The 20,239-nt window shown below is 41.7% G+C and overlaps 1 protein-coding gene across 1 annotated transcript; it reads left to right on the top strand.

The window, feature by feature from the left end:
• Positions 1–694: 694 nt before the first annotated feature.
• TMEM109 (transmembrane protein 109) lies at positions 695–8,716 on the top strand. Its single transcript, XM_007431407.3, has 4 exons — positions 695–838; positions 2,265–2,533; positions 3,197–3,299; positions 7,499–8,716. The coding sequence occupies exons 2-4, from the start codon at positions 2,297–2,299 to the stop codon at positions 7,879–7,881; spliced, it is 723 nt and encodes a 240-aa protein (XP_007431469.2). The 5' UTR covers positions 695–838; positions 2,265–2,296; the 3' UTR covers positions 7,882–8,716.
• The last annotated feature ends 11,523 nt before the right edge of the window (positions 8,717–20,239 follow it).

The following is a 20,239-nucleotide window of genomic DNA, read 5'->3' as shown; positions in this document are numbered from 1 at the left end:
AAAAACTCCCCTCCTCCCAGGAAAGACAGGCCGACTGCTGCACTGAAAGCCCAGAGACCTGGCTGTGGTAGTAGTCCAAAAAGTTTGGAGCGCGCCAGCGTGCCCAATTCTTAGGTAGAAAACGACATAAATACTGTAGCTTAACATTTACACGGAAAAGCGACAATAATATTCGGAGAGTGACCACGGAATCACTTTCAACTTTCATCCCAGCCATGGGATGATTACCTTTAGGAACACTTTAGCAACAAAATCTTCTATTGTTGTGAGTCTATAGCATGCAGAGTTAGTTTATTTTTTATGTTGCTGTTATTTATTTACTACAGATGCTTTATGCCACTTCAATCATTCCTATATCATGGACTATAAACATATAGTCATCACAATAAAATACTATACTCATACAGTAATGAAAGGAACCATCGTATACCAGATACAATAATCACAACCTATTGATCTCCGGTCACCCGTGGAACCCGCTACCCACCCAGCCGGCAAGTTTTCACAAGCTTTCTGTATCAAGAGGGGAGGCGCAGGTCTTATTTCTGAAGGAAAGGCATTCCGTAGGAGGAGAGTTCCCGCAGGTAAGCTTAAGAGTGATTGCCTATGTTATATTTGTATCTTCCAAAATAAACAATTGAAGGAGTAAAATTCTGAGCATGCTCCTGGTTAGGGTTTAAAGAGCCTTCCTACACTCCTTGGACTGCATTTCCCAGAAGGTAGCTGGCCTTGGGGGCTGGAGCTGTATTTGAATTTCCCCCGAGGGAGGTAAAAAAAAAAAAACTGTGCCTACAGTCGGAGCTGCTGTTCCACTCCTTTTCTTCAAGCTCGGGACAAAGTAAGTATCCACCCAACTTTTCTCCGGGTCGTTGTCCAGTTCCAAAATTGCGGGTCGCCTGCCATTTCCCTCCGGCGCGAGATCTTCCATTAACGCAACTTACCTGAAGTTTTAGGACGGGGAAGCAGCTGTACGCTTTCAGACAACCTGGCGTGATAGTGGTAACCACCTTCTGCCCCGCGCTCCCCGAGAAGGCAGTTGCGGAGAATTTTGTGGCTATCCCGCAGATAGTGGTTAAGCCGAGAGATGGACTTAGAAAGAGAGATTCGGTTCTTGTTCAACCGGTTGGAAATAGGATGGCGGTGGAAATGGCGTGGATTATACACACGGATCCTGAGATTATGCTTCTTCTTACATTCCTGGGGACAAGCTGTGTGGCAGAGCCACCAAGAGTCTCAAGAAAATGAACTTGGCGTGTAACTGCCTCCTTGCTTTGGAGTGGTATTTTTAAAATAAACATGCTCTAGGTAGTTTGCCTACAGTAGGTTTGGCTTTTTGGAAGCAAACTTCAGACTTGGGAGATCTGGGAGATTTCCGGGAGAATCTGGAAGGTCTGGCTACTGAGGCTTGAAGCAAAACAATGATTTTGGTAGGGGGACATTGGTTGTAGAGTGGGGTGTTTCTGAGCACATGCTGGACCTTGGCATTTATTGTGAATACCACAACCAAACGTTCACATCCTTTCCATTTTTAATTTTCTATCAAGCATCTGTGTGGGGGGGGGGGGTTGGGGGGGAGACATGCTGTAATTGTGGAGCAGTAGAAAACGACAATACGATCAGCGTTTGCATTTATCACCAGTTCTGCAATTTCATCTTCTAAGCAAGAAGTAGTAGCTTACATTATCCACGCCTTAGTTATACCATATTGGCTATTGTAAACACTCTCTGGAACTAATCTTGAAAAGTGTCTGGAAGTTCCAATTAGTGTAAAAAGTTGCAGCTTGGTTGCTGCCTAGTGTTATGATATGTATACTGAATGATTGTGGCTAGTGGCTGATTGCTTACTGGAGACAGTTAAAAGTGTTGGCATTAACTTTTAACCCCTAAGCAGTGTAGGATCTGACTATCCAAAGCCTCTTCTGTTACAAGACTGTCTGGGTATGAAGATCTGGATCTTTTCATTTTAAGCATTATTACCTTATGTATATATTTGAGGAAAAAAGCAGGGTATAAATTAAGTAATTACTTACAATAATTTGTATTGCTTGCAATTTCTTGGTTAAGACTGCATTTAATTTGAGATAAGCACCTGAAAGGGATTCCATATTCTTTAGGCATGGCTGATTTTTAGCAGCCCCAGCTAGCATGGCCAGCGATAATGAAACTAGAAGTTGTTGTTCAACATCCAAAGGGTGACAGGTTCTTCTCATGAAGAGAAATATATCTTACCTTAAGGAATGTGCTCTTTTGAATTATACTTGCAGAAAGGCTGGGTGTGAAGACAAGAACCAGAAAGATGACCGGAAGGAAACTTACCTTATGGAATTGCCCCAAGATAATGCTCACCTCATCCTTGGGCATCATTGTATTGCTCTCTCTCACACACATGTGTGTAACCAGTGCCCAACACCACCAAAGTTCATCTTGGCAAAAGAAGCGTATGGAACCTGACTTTTTATCTGAAGTGACTCGCACTGTAAGGAAAACACTGGAGAATTTGATTGGTAAAGAGAACTTTCTGATGCTGAATGAGGTATGGCAGAAGTGCTATCCTTATGTTTATGTATGTATGTGTGGAAAATAAGTAACAAAGGCATCTATGAATTGAGTGACACAATTTGGGAAGACATACAGTGATATAGTTTTTCCAGGGAATTATCCAGAGATAGGAGAATATTCAATCATGCTGTGTAAACATGGCAGGCAGATGAGACTGGAGGTGAAGGTATTGCCGTGCAAATAAGCGTGTGAAGGTGGTTCATGCTTGTTCTAAGTATGCTACCCTGGATAGAAGCCTCATCCTGGTAAAGTTTCCATAGGAATTCAGACTACTTCTATTTCATTGTCCAGTGACTGAAAATTTTAGTCACTGTATCTTCAAATATGCTACTATATCAGCCAGGCAAGCTCTTAGTTTAACATATCATTCCTAACTCTTACAATTTGAAGTGCAAGTGCTTTTATGTTTTCCATTTGGTTTATAGTTCTAGTCATCAGTTAAATCTGCACCTTATTATCATTACTCAATTTAGTCCCCACTGGTTTCAGCACTGGAGGGAGCTGCAGTCATACCATCTGCTATGTAGCCCAGGTGAAAAACCATATCCTTTATGGTAAATTGACTTGTATTTTAAGAGCTGATAAGAATATTTGATAATAAGGGAAAGAATTCTGTGTGTGTCTGGTCTCCTTGCAGAATATCTCTTCCCTGCTTTGGCTAGTTTCCTCTGGAATCTCTTCAGCCTTCCTTGTTGTGGCTCGAATTGCAGAGCAGTTTCTCACATCCTTTGGAATGGCTGGTAAGTGACCAGGTTATTGGCATAGTGGAAAAAAAGGTGCAGGTAAACAGAAGAGGCTAAGCATACTGCAGTGCAACAGTATCAGAGGACACAGCCCTATTCTCACTTAGTTACCCTTTCAAATTTTGTGGGATTGTCTTCCAAATAAGCAAAGGAAGGATTGTGATATTAAATGTTTACCTAAACTGGATCACTATTGAGTGGGAATCAGCATGTAGGAGTCTGAATAAACATGTAATGAACTCAAGAAAAGACCTGCTTGGTTGCAGCACGGCCAGCCTGGTTTGGTTCCTAGTTTATTTTTTGAATCTTGGACTAGCAATATAGCATGAATATTGTTGTTCATATTAATTCAGGAGGTTATCTCATTAGTCACTTCAAAGAGGTAAAGCTGAACTCCTGGTGATCAGGCCCACCCATGTGGTTTTTTTGGCGACAAGGTGGAAGTCATTCTTCATGAGCTTCTTTTGAGATACTATTCATCTTCCTGATAGCCTTCTGTCCAGCTGTTTGATTCTGGATACTTATTTGAGATAAACCAAAGTTGAGCCACTTAAGTCTGCTACTAAGTATACCCAGATCCGAAGCCGTTTTTGGGGTGGCCCAGCCACACCACTGCTAAATCCCATACCTCTCTCCAACTGCCAATTTTTTTTGTGTTTCTACTAGGCTGGGAGAAGGAAAGCCTTTTTTTCCCTCTTCCTACAGTCTTCCCTGCTGACATCATCAATTCTTTTCTTTTGGTAGATACATTATATTGCTGACCAGTTATATGGTTCAGAGTGTTACATTGGTGTCTTTTTGCCTTCAGCATAAATGCACTTTGTCCCGAGTCTTGGGGATGGGGTGTTTTCCCATATGAAAGGTCTACTGGGTTCAGTGGATTCAGCTTCCAAGTACAGGGTGCACAGGGTACAGTCTTATGACTATTTCCCAAACTGCATTTTTAAGAGAGTGCAAAGATATGTATGTATCTAAGAATATGTTTAAATATGGATATGTCTATTGCACAAGCAATACTTCCACCCAGATCGATGAAATTAAAGGTAACTTTACTGACATTTGTACATCCCGAGTTTTGGATTATTACAAATGAGCATGATTGTTCATAATTTGATGTTCCTTGGCTCTTCGTCTCCTCAGGAATAACAAAGCACACCCAGGAATTTTCATCCATGATTTGTTTAGCATTACATCAGAATTAGGGTCCGTGTTTAGTTGCTCCATAATAAGCCAGAGTCTGAAGTTAAGAACAAACCTTCCTATTTTCATGTATTAGCAGACCTTAGATATATGTTATAGTTGAGATTTTGTCATGGGGTTAGGTTTATAATATACTTGTATTGGATGTAGGACAAGTTAGAGTTTGAGTTCATTAAGGGTTTTGGTTAAAATTAGTGCCAGTGTCTGAGAGCACTGTTTTGATGTAGTGTTAGATTTAGATTACAGATGAGCTTTTTCAGAGGCCCAGTTTGCAGGGTATATTTACATATGGTGAACTTAGGATTTGGGGTAATAGAGGTTTACGGTTACATTTAGAGTCAGTGTTAGTATAAAGGCCAGGTTTAGTGTTAGTATTTTTATGGTTAGCAGTAATCTTAGTATTCCTCATCAAGTACTGCTACGCTGCCCCTTTGTGGTGGTGGGAGGAAGTTTCTTGGAGGGATGAGTGAAAAACACTGGGACTATACTGTATACCGGGAGTATATTCTCCCAGGAGGGTCACCCAAGGCATGAACGTCATGCCAGGTGCCCAGGCTGTCCAGGGGACAATATCAGTGTCCTGAACAAGTGCCTGGAGGCTGGGACTGGATGGGGAGGAACAGATTCACTCTCAATCCTGACAAGACCAAGTCGCCTTGCCCTTGGATGGGGTTGCACTTTTGCATTCCAGACTGCTGCACAATCTGGGGGTTGTCCTGAACTGACAGCTGGCAGTTGGGCAGCCTCTAAATCCAAAGAAAAATAAGCAGACGCCTATATTGGGATGTTGCTGGAGGCTTATGGAAACTTTAGTGACAACAACAAAGGCATCATTTCATATTACAATATACAGGAGAAGGCAATAATAAATCACTCCTGTATTTTAACAAGAAAATCACATGGATAGACAATATAAAGTGATTGATAATATAGTGTCGGAAGATGGGCTCCTCAGGTTGGATGCCATTCAACATGTTACTAAGGAACAGCACACAGAAATCAAATTGATTATATTTTTGGGACAAGAAGGTGAAAGAGTTCAGTTATAACAGCAAAGACGTGGCCAGGGACTGACTGAAACAGATTGTGAACTGCTCGTGTGCAAGTTTCAAGTCAAGCTAAAGTGGAAGAACACTGGTTTCTATGACGTGTTCTTGAACATAAACTCGTCAATTTCAAGGAGAACATCAGGAATCTCTTTGAAGTCCTGGACCTCATTGATAGGGAACCAGAGAAGCTATGGAATGAAATCAAGTAAGTTGTTAGGGGTAAATGTGAAAAGAAGCTGCCAAAGACCAAAAAACTGAAGAAACCAAACTGAATGTCAAAACAGTGGAAATTGACAAGAAGAGACAAGTAGGCAAAGCCAACAAAGACAATACTGTATCTCAGAACAAATTTAACAAAGCATTTCAGAGAGAAGATACAAAAAACAGTATTACAACAATCTGTGAAGAGATTAAAGATGGAAACAGACATGCAAAAACAAGGAAAATCTTGATCTCTAAACTCAGATGGAAATTCTAGCCATGAACTGGTATTTTGTAATACTTACTGTACCATTAACTTTAACTATAGTCTTTTATGATCCGGAACTCTAATCTTAACAATAGCTTAATCTTATCTCCAATGCAAATATGTGCTGTAAAACACAGAACAATACTGCTACTGTAGGCTTAAACTCAACCCTGACAAGATTGCGTTACTGTGGCCTTTTGGAATGCCCAGGGCTGGGAATGTTTCATCTTTAATCTGAATGGGATTACACATTTTCTTTTGGGACTGGTGTGCAAGTTGGACTTCTTGGACTCACAGCTCCTGCCCAAGGAGCAAGTAGAAACTGTGGCTAAGAAGGCCTTTGCACAAATCCATCTTGTGTGCCAATTGTGTCCTTACCTGGACCAGGAGTCCCTTCAGACAGTCACTCACAATTTGGTTACCTCACATACAAACTACTGCAATGTAATCTACATGGGGATGCTCTTGGAAACTATTTGGAAGTTGCAGCTGGTTCAGAATGCGGTAGCACAGGCAATTATGGGAATACCTTATCAAGCCTGTGTAACGCCTTTCCTCCTTGAGCTGCACTGGCTGCCAGTAGGCTTCAGGATACAATTCAAGATGCTGGTGATTACCTATAAACCCTCCAAGGCATAGGGTCTAGTTATCTAAAGACCATCTGTCTTTGGTGACCTCTGCCCAGCCTGTATGATTGGACAGAGTTGGCATGCTGAAGATTCCATCTATTAAGCACTGTCATCTGATGAGACCTAGGAAGTGTACTTTCTCTGTTCCAGCACTGCTCCCCCCAAGATTTATCTGGCTCCCACCCTGGCCATGTTCAGAAGAGCTCTGAAAACATGGCTTTTGATTAGAGTGAGAGGTGGGTCCTGTATGTTTGATTGCCTTTTAGTGGTTGTTTATCTTCCAGTGTTTAAAAGTATATTGTATAATTATTTTTACTGTATGCCACCCATATATGTGGTAGAACCCTAACCCTATAAATCTAAGACTTGTTCAGACATGAGGTTAATCATACCATGGATTGAAATTTTCTTGGGTGTTTAAGTGTTAGTGCTGAGAGGGGAGCAAATAGATGCCCCACCCTTCTTGTTCACAATGAGCCAAAATCTTCAGAATCAACCCAAAGCTTAATAGGCAAACAAAGATTTGCTCCTGTAAATTGTGGCAAAGCGCTCACCAGCTTCTTTGTGCATACTGGAATTAAGCCATACCATGAGGCAAGAAAGGAGGAGCTTGTTTGAGCTGTAATGCTTACACTTAAGTAAGCGAGCGTAGTTCTTCTTTGAAACAAAGTAGGCAGCTAGCAGGTGTGTTTCTTTCCTGCATTTGATAACACTTCCTCCTAATCTACCATAGATGTAGACCGTCCTGGCTGAAACCTGTCTTAATTCACCTGGGGGTGCCATGTGGGAAAGGCTGGTGTAGTGCTACACTGGACTGAATGTATTGCTTTTTCTTTTTTTGTGTTTCAGGAGATGAATTAACTCAGTTTCTGAAGCTGAGCCCTGACAAAGTGCAGACACTGCTGCTCTGGAGCCTGGCTGCCCTGATAAGCTACTGGGTGCTCTCGCTGCTGTTGAGTCTGTTGCTCGCGATTTTGAGCCGCATCATGTGGGGCCTCAAGTTTGTTCTCTTTGGAAGCTGCTTTGCATTTATTGTGTTTACCGTGCCCGACCGTTCGGTACAGGTTGGGCTTCTCTTGGCCTTGCTAACGCTCTATGTCTTGCTGGGTTGGCTGAGTGGGTCCAATCGCTCTGGTGCACGGCTGGAAGCTAAAGTGCACAGCTTGGAGCGCCAAGTGGAGGAACTGCAACGCCGGCAGAGGCAGTCTCCCAGGCACCTGGATGAGGAATAAGTTTCAGGCAGGGGGCTGCCACCTTCATTTACGCATCTTCTCTAAGAAGCAACTACGTTTCTCCCTTTCTTTATCCCTTACGTTACTTCTTTTCAGGCTGTAGATGTTCCTGGGAATCTTTTCACCCACTACTATTTAGGAGCATGGACGTCCTCCCTTAGAAGATGATTGCACCTGACATACTATAGCTTCTCAGTTGGTAGTAACATGTTGAAAAGCTTTTTCTTTACTTTTGTCTTCTGTCCTGTTATTTTCATGCCCCTTTTTAGACCCCGTCTTCCCCACTCTGTTTTTCATTTGACTCATGGCAGCCTGTTTGCTTCTTTAAAGACGATGGGCCTGATCATGAAGAATGCTGATTTCTGGGGATAAGAGAACAGGAATTTGCACAGTTCACACAGGGGTCCTTGGGCGTGGCTATCCCACACTAGCATGCTCATATTTATAAAGCTCAGTGCCTCTGTGAAAGTTAAGGATGATTGCTGTGTTTGTGACGATCCCCACAGCAGATCAGGACATTGTGCGTGTTGAAGTTGTTTTAATACTCACAAACCAAAGATGCCTTTTAAAAGCAAGGTTACACCATTTTCTTATGCATGCCAGTGCTGTGTGAGAAAATGTAAGAGTGTTATGACAAGTGGTGTTCACCTGCTGATCCGGAACAGAGATAAGCCATAGACAAGCGACCAAGGGAAGGTACGCAGGCCTTCCCGCCGGACTGAATTTATGCTGCAAGCAGGCAGAACCATAAATCCAGACTCATGACTACTTTGCCTGTTTGGGAATGGAGGCCTGTGGCTTTGTGCTATTAGCAACATATTCAAAAAAAAAAAATATATATATATATTTTAAAGCCCCAATTTTAAACAAATTGAATTACCTTCTTCCAAATAAAGCCTATCAAATCACATCCCATTGGCTTTGGCTGCTTTTTTCAGGCGATCCTTTTCCAAAGGGAGGAAATACATCGGTATGTAAGCTGCATGCAAGAAGGTTGTGGATGCACAGGCCATGTTAGTCTCTCTTTCCTCAGAATTCCGCAGAATCTTGTAGAAAAAACTTCTAAGGGTGGGAGAAGAGAATGGTTTCTGGTTTGACTTGACAAAGCAACATTTTTTTCAACAATCAGTGCTGAGCATACCTGCATATGCAGGTTGGTTGTATTGCAGTCTCATTCTATGAAACATTCAAGGGAGCTTATTTTTAAATAGCTCTACAAAGAATGTTGGCTTTGTTCTAATACTAGCACGTAACTTTTCATTAAGTCCGTACCATTGTGTAATGTAGGCTAAAGGTTTGTGGGTCGTCTGTAATAAAGAAATCTGTCTCTTCAACATATCCACAAATCTATGTTTACCATCATTTTCACTGCATGGGAAAAAATACATTTTCCTTGGAAAAGGTGTTGGACAAGAGGATGTTTAGGTGGTAAGCATTCTGCTACCTTTTGATTGTACAGTGCAATGTGATGTGGGCCTGGGGAATGAACATATGTCAGCAGTCTTTTTGTCCTTTGCAGTTTCGACTGCTACTTTTGCACACAGGTCATTGAAGTGTGTGCTTGGATCTCCCACCTGAGCAATGTATTTATTTATTTGGCAACCTGGTGTCCTCCAAATGTGCTGGACTGAGATTTTCACAACCTCCAGCCAACGTTGCTGATGGCAACTGATATACAGCCCTACTGGAAGTCTCCAGCTTAGGAAAGGCTTATATCAAGCTTTCCAAATGTAAAAGCCATGACACCACTTATGCTGAACCACAGCATAAATATGCCTTGGCAGCACTGTTTTTTACTTTATTGTGATGGCATACTTATATCCCCAGCCCATACATGAGACAGACTTATGTTGTCCTTAGCTGTGTTGGTGTTGAAAGATGATCCCCACACCCATTCCAATTCCATCCATCTGTAAAGATGTGCAAAATCTGTATGGCTTTATCATCCATTACCTGGGTTGGAAGGATCCACGTGATGGGGAGCAGAATCAGTAGAGGCAAGATAAAGAGAGGGAATGGATACAGCAAATTTCAAGCCAGTATGGATGGATAGCACTTCAACTCAGCAGGAGAGGGAAGACTTGAATGTCTTTATGTCTTGTCTGGATTAAAGAAAACGTGTTTTGTGGCAAGAAATATAGTTAATAGCTTCTATTCTCTGATGAGCAAGAGGACAGAATTACTAGAGTGAACCGATTTCACATCCCTAAATGCAGCAGGTGATTTGATGAAAACTTCAGATGAAAACTCCAGAACTCCTGGCCCATAAACAGAGTTCATGTATCTTGATGGTGCTTTATTCCAAGAACCTAGTGTGGAATTCATTCTAGCCCTTCACAGTTTTGTCTTGGCAAGCCAAAGATGCTAATTGTTCTACTGAGTTAATTTTTCAAGCCAGCCTCATTCATTGTTAAGCAACAGCTGCTTTGTCATGGCTGTTTTTTTATTAATACAAATTTCACTTACAAGCTGCTTTTAAAAGCCTGTTTCTAGTCATTCCAATGCAAATAGAGCATAGCGGTGATTAAACCACACTTAGGTTTGTTACAATAAAGCAACACAATTTTTCTGCAATTCATAATAGTAGACCTACTGCTTATACAGCTGCACCAGCTAATACCTTTTGGCCCTGAAAGCCTAATTTGTCATACAAGCTCCAACAGGAATGCTGTCAAGAAGCAGAGGCTGCTGCTTCCTGCCTGTATCAGAACCTGTTGCCCCAGGCCAGGCAGCTCAGCTTTTGGCTGTTGTGGAGCAGAACTCTCCTTAGCGAGACACTGTTTATTCCCTTGTCCAAATTCAGATCTCTGTTTCTCATTATTCTCCTAACTCTCATGGGACCAGATCTATCTCCTAGTCAAGTAATCACCAATTGCTGGAGGAACGATTTCAACATTAATTAACTAGAGGTCAGAAAAAAATTCCAAAAGGTCTTTTCCAAACTTTAAACCAAAAAACAAAATAGTAATGCTTTTTAAAAATGGCACCTAGCACTGGTGCAGCACTTCCAAATACATCACACATATGATTTCTTATAGTCTTTACAAAAACCCTGTAAATAAAACAAGTCAGGAATTATGCTTTCTATATTTCAAGGGGATATAGGCTGAAAATGAGACTCCGAATGCCATGTCATGAGATCACGGCAGATACGAATTATTAATTGGGGACTTTCTGATTTGTACCTCAGTCTCTAGGCTGCTACACCCCAGCACACCAATTCTTCTAGCAAGTGTCACATGATCAGAAACAGAGGATATTTATTTCCCTTTTTTAAGTATCGGGGCTTAGGTCCATGCCATCCATAGATCAATTTAATAATCAGTCAGCAAGCAAATATTATGATCTATCTAAAGATACCATCTTGCATCTAATAAATGGAGAGATAGGAGAAGTGATACTTATAATACCTAAATGGTCAGTTATGTAGTTTCACTGCAGTTGCATATCAATCATGTTGACCACTTTGCATAATAATGATGTGGGTAATGAAAAAAAAAAACTCTTTGGCCTACATTACTGAAAGAATGGGGTGGGATTGGACTCATGTCATAGAAGGCAACAGCTTGGTCAACCTAATAATAATGAACTGTTGCCCCAATCCTATGAAGATTCCATGTGTCTCTTCTAAAGATGGAGTTGTGAATGGGTAATAGTCACCAGATGGAAGTAGAGCTTGTTATGCTTGGCAGTTATGAGTAGATAGCTTATTCTCATCTATGGACTGAGTTTTGAAGAACATCTCCCATTCATAAAGTTCATATATTAAGCATTCATGTTCTTCCTGTGGAGTTCTTGGGGCTCTCTGAGCCTGTTTGTTTGTTTCCAGGCACTGTGCACTGATGATGTTACCTAGTTGGGTAATGAAACATCTGCAAGCAAACAAGCTCAGAGAGCACCAAGAACTCAGAGAGCATCAAGAAATATATGTAGCTCAGTTCAACCTTAAGCTACATGTATTCTCCTCTACCAGATTCATATTCTTCCATTTTTACCAGGACAACTGCTTCATTTCTTAAAATAAATAATAAATGTTAAAACAAGCCTTTTCCTAATTTTGGGTTGGGCCTACAGCTCCGAGTTCCCAGCCAACATGCTGGCTGAAATGCTAAATTGAGCTTAACCCTTTATTAGTCAGATATTTAAGCTCCAGTCATTGGAATCCAACTAAGGAACTCCACATTTGTTCCTTACTGACTAACATTCTCTGTCATTGATGATAATCAGCCAATTGGTCATATGAAACTATTATCTGATTACAGTGTGAAATGTCCTGCTTATGAATTCCATTTCCAAATGGATTCCAAATGCAACTGGGCAAAACGAAACTGCAACAATAACATGCCAAATACTGTACATAGATGGCCTCTGTTTAGGTTCTATTTTTAAAAGGGGTGATGGCAACCAGGCAGAGAGACTAGGCTTTTACCACAAGAAGTCTATGTTGTATAAATATATATACAAAATAGTCAAGATGTTCACTTGCTAAATACTGCTATTTCTTATTTGGGTCAATATTAAGCATCATGTCTTTACATTTGTTCTTTTCTATCATTTTTGAACTTAATTCCTTTTAGTTAGCTTTCAGTTTTTAACCTTGAGATTTCTCTGCATTTAACAGACTTTCTCTCTTGGCAAACACTAAATTATTCACTTCACTCCTCCTGATCTCACTTCTCTCTAATTATCTATCTTTGTTAATGATTTCCTGTGTCTTGTACGACTCAGACTTTTTTTATTGCTTTTACAACCTCTTGTTTCTTTTTCTCCCCCTTTCTCTTTCTTCCCCTAGAGTAATCCTTTTCTGCTTTTTCTGCCTTCTTCCTTCAAGAATCTGGGTTTGAGGTTGGTTCTCACAATAGAATATTTTATTACAGGTCACAGACCCACCAAGGATATCCAAATAAAAACAATAAGATGTGATACAATAAATACTCTGCTCTACATCAATCCAAAATTAATTTGCAATTAGTAAAGCATTAATTCTGTAGGCTACAAAGGCAAACTTAGCAACGGCTTGTGTTATCTTCATGTCTTTGTTTGCCAGAAGGAGATTTACATAAAATTCATCTGGTCATTGGGGAATGGCCTAAGGAAGAATGTTAAGAGCTCACTATCCATCTCTCTCTAGAAGTTACATCAGAGTAGAGGAGTACAGGGGCCAGTGATTTGATATTCACAGACTGACAGGGACAAGTTCTTTTTGAATAGGCGGGTTTCTAAAACTTGCCCTCCAGGATAGCTGAGGGCAGATATCAAACCACAGCAGAATAAAAGCCTTACAAAAGGGCTTAACTGTAAGCTGGTTAAGAAACTGAACCAATTTAAAGTAGATCTCATTGTATTCCAGTTGGTACGTTGCTATTTCAGTTTGCAATTCTGCATCCAGGCTCCCTTGTCTAAGAACTGCCATAGCGTGTCCTTGTCCCAGTGTCAATGATGCCTCTGGTGCAACACCCAAGTTCTGAATTCCATCTCCAATTTGCTCTTTCCAGGTGGGTTGGAATTGCCTAACCAAGTAAGAGAGGTCAAGGTAAGAGGGGTGTTTGTGGGGTTCCTCTATAAGGTTTCTTCTACCAAGAACCTACACAGGTGTGTCCACAAAGTTCCCTGGTGCTGAGCTCAGTTTGAGGGAGACTTCATCTGCAAAACAGTGAGCAAATGATTTGATCTCAGCAGAACACTCCATCACACATTCCCTTTGAACCACTTGGCCTGATGAAGCCTTCTGGAGATCTTAAAAGTTTGCACACTATTTTGTAGAATTTTGGTTAGGATCACCAAATGGCAGCAAAGAGACAGAGAAAACTCCAACTCTTTGACGCCATCTAGTGGTTCTCCAGATTTTTGCAACCCAGATCTGGTAGCCCTAACTTTGCTTGGACCTAATAAACTTTGGCACATCTATGGATTCTCTCATTATTTTTTTCTCCCTCAGGGAACCACACAGCTTCCTGGTTTCCTCCCATTCTCCCTCCCTCCCTTCAACAAAAAATGTTAATAATCTAGCTTGCATTGTATTTTTCATTCACAATTCAGGAGACATAAGCTAGTTGGGATCAATGGCTTTGGCGTGCTTCAAGTAGTAGTATGAAAAGGCCAATGTCCCACAGTGCTTGTCCTCCCATTGGCAGGGTGAGGTAGACGCCTTAGGTGGGGAAGGGTAGATGAATGGGTCAGGGCACTGAAGTGTCCCAGAATGGGTGCTACTCACCCCCCCACTAAGTTACTCAGCTGCCCTCTGGCTGGCTTTTGCACATGAGAAAGGAGGTAGCAGAAGTTCTCATGGCTAGCCCTGGCACCCTCAATGTTTTTATTGTACGTAAGAGGGTAGGAGTAAAGTTGTCAGTCAATATTTAATAAATCAAGAAATAACAATGGGGGGCTGGGGAATAGCAAAGAGATACATCTTATTGCTATGCTGCAGGAGAGGTGGTGAATATGAGATTTGAACTGCCCTGAGGATGAAAAATATGCAGATAAGTCTTTCCGCTACTGATTCTATCACTCTGCCCTCTTTGCAGCTGGTTCAGGGAGAAAGCATCTGCTAGAAATAGCAGAAATGAGGTATGCTAATTTGGCCTGTGTGCTGTGCACGTCCTTAATTTAAGTATTCAGAAATAAATCGCAGCCTGTGTAAATGAGGCTGCCTGGATGTGTGAGCCTGTGATAGGGCAACCGTGTTCATTAAGTGAGCAAATAGCTCACCGGCAGGAGCCCGGGAGCAGCAAGCAACAGTCACAGCAATGGTTGCTGCTGTCACCACTGTCGTTCTGGATGGTTTGATATGCAAATGGAAAGGAGACAGCTTTTGCAAAACAGAAAATAGTCTCAGTTTCTTCACTTGATATTTCAGTGTATTTGCCAGCTTAGGATTTTGAACAGAAGCCTAGTTAGAAATCAAGCATTCAGAATTAATATTAACATAGATAAAGCACAAGTCAGATAGTATCATTTGCTGGGTTCATCCGTTATGCCAAATGCGTGTGTGCACACGCATGCACACACGCACACACACACACGCTTTGGCTGAGAATAGTTGTGTGAACCCAGTCACTTGGTTAGGGAAAAAATGGTTTATGTCTGGTTTATAAACCAGGCTACAATGCACAACACTGCAATTAGATGGCATCTCCTTTGAGTCAAGCTGGATTTCTAGTAGCTTCATAAACATGTTCAGTTTCCTTGGTAAATGATGTTATATTAGGTACTGACTAGAGGAAGCACTGCACAACCAACTCTGTCCTTACTGGAAATCTTCAGGCATAGACATTCTCCATACGAGATGTTCTACATTCAGCCCTTTAACAGGGATTTGATCCTGTGGGTCTTGCACTCGATAACTCTACAGTACATTTAGCTTTAGAGCTATCTTGGCCCAGCTGTCAGTAGCTTGCAGGAAGGGAGATCTTATAGAAGGTACACAGCTGCCTCCTCCTCCTCCTCCTCTCTCATACTAGAGGAATTTGTGATTTTTCTTGGTAGGAGTATAGAAGTTATTTGGCCTCATCTTCATCTGGGGTGTTTTACTGATTTCCGAGTCTAGCCACAGTCCTGATATTTCCTAGTGGTCTCCCATCCAAGTGCTGAGGTTAGTTTACCATGATCGTCGGCAGATAATGTGAGTTTATGATTGAGGTGACCCTGAACAAGGGACTTCCCAACTCACATTAATTGTATCAACTCTGAGTTGAACCAAGGGACCCCAACTATTGTTAATTGAAGTGTACGAGCAGCTTTCCCCAAACTGGAACTCCTACAAATAAAGAGTGAGTTGGAGCCCTCAGGTTATAGAAGAACTGGAAAATTTTCTGACTTCACGTATTTGGCATGAGGTTTTAGTAGGCTGTTTTTCCTTACCCCAGAACTACTTTGACTACCATAATGGTAAGAAATAGTGTACTGTACTTTTAAAGTGATGGGCTTCTTTGGGGTCACTCACTAAAAGCCCAAAAGCTTAATAAGTGAGTGTGCATGGTCCATTATCATACTAACTGAAAGTTGCACTTTAATCAAAGTTTGAAGTTTATGTGTCATCCAGACAGAAAATGGCCCTTCTGAATTTGTGGTAACCAGACTCTCTAATCCAGTGCTTCTCAACCTGGACAACTTTAAGATGTGTGGACTTCAACTCCCAGAATTCCCTAGCCAGCATAGCTGGCTGGGGAATTCTGGGAGTTGAAGTCCACACATCTTAAAGTTGCCCAGGTTGAGAAGCACTGCTGTAATCTATGATAAGCCTTGGGTACAAAGTCTGGTTGAACCATTCCTAAACAGTAGCTAGCTACTTTGAATTCAGATAACATCCTAAATCTCAAGACCTGATTGTAGGGTAATGCACTGCAGAATGGGACAAGATCACAATGCATGCATGAACTGTAGGCTCATTAACCAGGCATTTGGGTCTAATGAGTTAACTGAACATAACACTGTAGTTCAGTTATTAATATCGGTGTACAGGGACCTAGATGGTGGTATCTGGTAAGAGCTACATGTCATGGTGTGAATCTGTATTTCAGTCTGAGCCAAAATGTCCTTTTGTCCTAGTATGTGGCAAGAGGCCACCCATTCTGGTTTATAAACCAAGGTTCACTTTAGCATGAAGCCAGCCTATTGTCTTTGGTTTAACAAACCATGGCTTAGGAGGATACTTAAAACATTGTCATTATGTTAAACATGTGATTTCTTTTCAGGGGTATTTTGTTAAAAAACAGCACTGTAGGGGTCAGTTGTGGGTTAACTCCTTCATAAGCCCCAGTCCTGATGAAAGTGCATCCAAGGAAGGAAACCATCAGAGGGAAACTGCCATGATTCAAATTTGGTCAAGTCCTTCTGTAATTACTGTTCTGAAATACCACACTGAACATACTCACTTAGCTCTCACCAAGCTATGTGTTCCCACACTAAGTGTACAATAGTTTGCTTAACCATTCTTAGCTGGGCTCCTACATTTCTGTAGCTGGGCTCCTACAACCAGACAAGCTATATTATGACGCAGTGTTTTGTGCAAAACCCATGAATTATTAGATATGGCTAGGATGCTAAAGACCAGTCCTCCCCAACCTAGTGCCCTCCAGATACAATGGGGTTCATAAGACATCTGGACATGCTAGTGGAGAATCCCAGGAGCAGCAGTCTCAACACGCCTGAAGGGTGTCATGTTGGGAAAGGCTGCTGTTGAGGGTCTCAGCCTGTGCTGAGGAATTTCCAAGTTTCTCTGCAATGGGAACATCCCGGTTGCTGGCTGATCTTTCTTGGTTCAGTAACAGAGTGGTTTTGCAAAGGAGAGCTTGTGGTCCATTGTTGTTACTGTTGTTCAGTCACTCAGTCACTTCTGATTCTTTGTGACAGACGGGCATCACTTTGTCAGGATTGTCTGTCAGTAAGGTCCTCTTTCAATTCTTGCACGCTCCTGCTTAGGTCATCAGAGATAGCATGCAGGCATTTGTTGGTCTCTTTTTTATCACTACATCTCTGGAAAAAGATGCAGCTCTTCTCCAAAGGTGTTTTCTTCACTTTCTGTGTTCAAAATGTTTACGTTTTAGTTTCCTTAATTGTGCTTCGAGTGACCCTTTAGATGCTGCTGAACTGAAACTCCCATCTTGGCCATGGTGGAGGCTCAAGGACTTGTAGCACAGGAACACTGGAGCGTGTGTGTGTGTGTGTGTACAGGTTTCCCTATTTTAAGAGCAACATAAAATAGCAAGCATGTAATGGTTGAAGTGGACTTTTCTTCAAAACAGCTTTTGAAACAGTTGTGAGGATAGATGGGGAGGGAGGGAGGGAGGAAGGGTTGAGTAATTCCTCTTCTTTTCCTTCAGAATGGGATGCCATTCCTCAGTCTGAAGGAATTGGTGAGCTTAGGGTTGCTCATAGCTTAATTAAGCTGCTAGTTCTTGCCAGAAGCCCTGAAATACGGTGGGATGATGGCTGAGGTAGCAAAGTCACCTGTACCCATCTCTCACATGACTGTCCCACTTACCTGTCTGGTACTCGCTTGCTTTTCTGGAAGGTAAGAGGTAGAGTTGGTTTCTTTTCAGCTGGGGCAAGAGCTTCTTGGAGAACCAGTTTGGTGTAGTGGCGAAGGTGCTGGGCTAGAAACCAGGAGACTCTGAGTTCTAGTCCCACCTTAGGCATGAAAGCTGGCTGGGTGACTTTGGGCCAGTCACTCTCTCTCAGCCCATCCCACCTCACAGGGTTGTTGTTGTGGGGAAAATAGGAGGCAGGAGCACTACATATACTGCCTTGAGTTGACTAAAAATAAAGGCAGGATCAAAATCTAATAATAAATACATAATAACAGTGATAAACAGTAATAAATAATTTCCAGTGATAGGAGCAGAATTTTACAAACCTCACTGAATGTGGGGCTGCAAAAATGTGAACATTTTCCTACTAGTAGCAAAGCAAAGGTTGATCTTGTTTCCACACCGATCAGTCTCTTGCTCTGAGGATGCTTACAAGCAGGCAGTGCTAGAGAAAAACATTCCTGTTTGCTTTATCTTGCAATCAGTATACTACCAACTCCGAGCAAGGAGACTCCAATTATACTACTATGGCTAATACTGTAGAACTCTAACAGCCAAGGATACCATAGCAAATAAATTCCTGTATAATACCAAACATTTTCACAGCACTACTCCTACACTGGACAGAATGCAGGGGTGTCCACAGGGTATGGTAAAAAAAATCAAGGTGGAGGTCACAATAGTGCGATCCAAGATTTTTTATTTGCGTTGCACACACAATTCACATATAAGACAGTTGGAGATCTGATTACGCTGTCATGGCCACCCTCTTGGCTTTCTGGGCCAAACCCTGTGGACAGCCCTGGCAGATGGCAGTACCATTTGGAGCCATTGCAACCATTCAGAAACAGCAATCTCCTGATGTTGGCTTAGTATGAGGCAGTTTTCCCCACTCCATTTTTAATCTCTTTTCCAATGCTAGAGTTCTGTATATCTTGTGGATAGTTTGTTGTTTCACTGGTGTGAATTCATGCTTCACCCTGCCTCTTGGATCTGTATTTCACTCATGTACTATTATTTCACAGGACTTTTAAGGGGAAAGGTGCCTTGACAACTTTGAAGCTCCCTTTCATTGCAATTCCTGAGATTTTTTTGCACACAATCAGATAGATACATACACCATGAAGAATTTCTGCTTTTATGTGGAATGGGGCAGAGGGGCTACATTTTATCCAGCACTAGTGGTACCTTTGGGCAAGTTCTATCTGAATGAAGTTTTTTTGTGCTCTCTCAACATTTTGAGGCCAGTGGAAAGGAGAAGGATTACAGGTTGACTTCAAACTACACTGAGTATTAAAGAACAGACACAGTAGCAATGTGGAAGTGCCCAAAGATTGGGAGGAAGCCAGTTTCTCCAATGTGAAGAAATATGAAAGGTGTTCAGGGCAAAGAACTAAAAGAGGAGAAGAGGTATGGTAAAATGGTATGACTGAGTGGCTCCATAGTACTAATTGGCAATTGACTGGGTGGAATAAAATGGAATATTTTAGAGGAGAATCTAGCTTGTTAGCTGGAACCCAAAACTGGAATGTAGTGTAATGGGGCTTTTTTTGCCATGATGAAAAACATGAATGCATGCCCTAAGTTACATGTAATAGATTTACTGGATTGCTTTGGGAAACATATGATTTTCAATGTTTGGTTGTTGTTTTTTGTTTACTTTCTATTTAAGAACAAAAGGGCAAATTTGCATGGGAACAACTCGCTTGGCAGTCCTGCTTCTTAATCTCAGCCATTCCCCCCCCCCCCCCCAATTTAACTGGGCAATAATGTGCCTCACTTCAGTGGGATAAGAAACTTTAGACATTTAGCCATGATGAACTGGAGTATAGATTCTTGATCATTATTTGGTGTAATATCAAAGAAAGCCTGTGATGAGGTGGTGAAGGCATTGACTGGGACCATCAGGACTCAGGTTGAAGCCACAGAAACACCCTGGGTGGCTCTCTGGGCCAGTCATCCTCTCAGCCCAACTTACCTTGTTGTGGGAAAGTTTCCCTGAGCTCCTAGATTAAAGACAGGAAATGTTTTAAAAATGTTGTGAATGGAAACAAACAACTTGCATTAAGACTAGATAAAGGTAAGAACTGAACCAAAGCATAGACCTATTCACCCTCTGCTCTGCAAAACCATTTCCCTGGTACTCCCTGAAATATTCCCTGCCCAAGAAAAGGGGGGTCCATATTCCTGTCTCTCAACCAGTTAGCCATGCCTGGGAACCCAAAGTCACACCACCTGTTATTGTTGCCTACCTCAGACTGTAGAATTATTAATATTTGGACAGATGGGGTGTGTGTTTGGAAAGGTCTTATTCGTTCCTTCGGGACATC

Source organism: Python bivittatus, unplaced genomic scaffold (assembly GCF_059951505.1).
Source record: "Python bivittatus isolate LINGU-HERP-01145 unplaced genomic scaffold, Pbiv_v1 ctg000480_np1212, whole genome shotgun sequence".
Taxonomy (NCBI): domain Eukaryota; kingdom Metazoa; phylum Chordata; class Lepidosauria; order Squamata; family Pythonidae; genus Python; species Python bivittatus.
The sequence above is the reverse complement of the archived record's forward strand: the minus strand, read 5'-3'. Positions and strand labels throughout refer to the sequence as shown.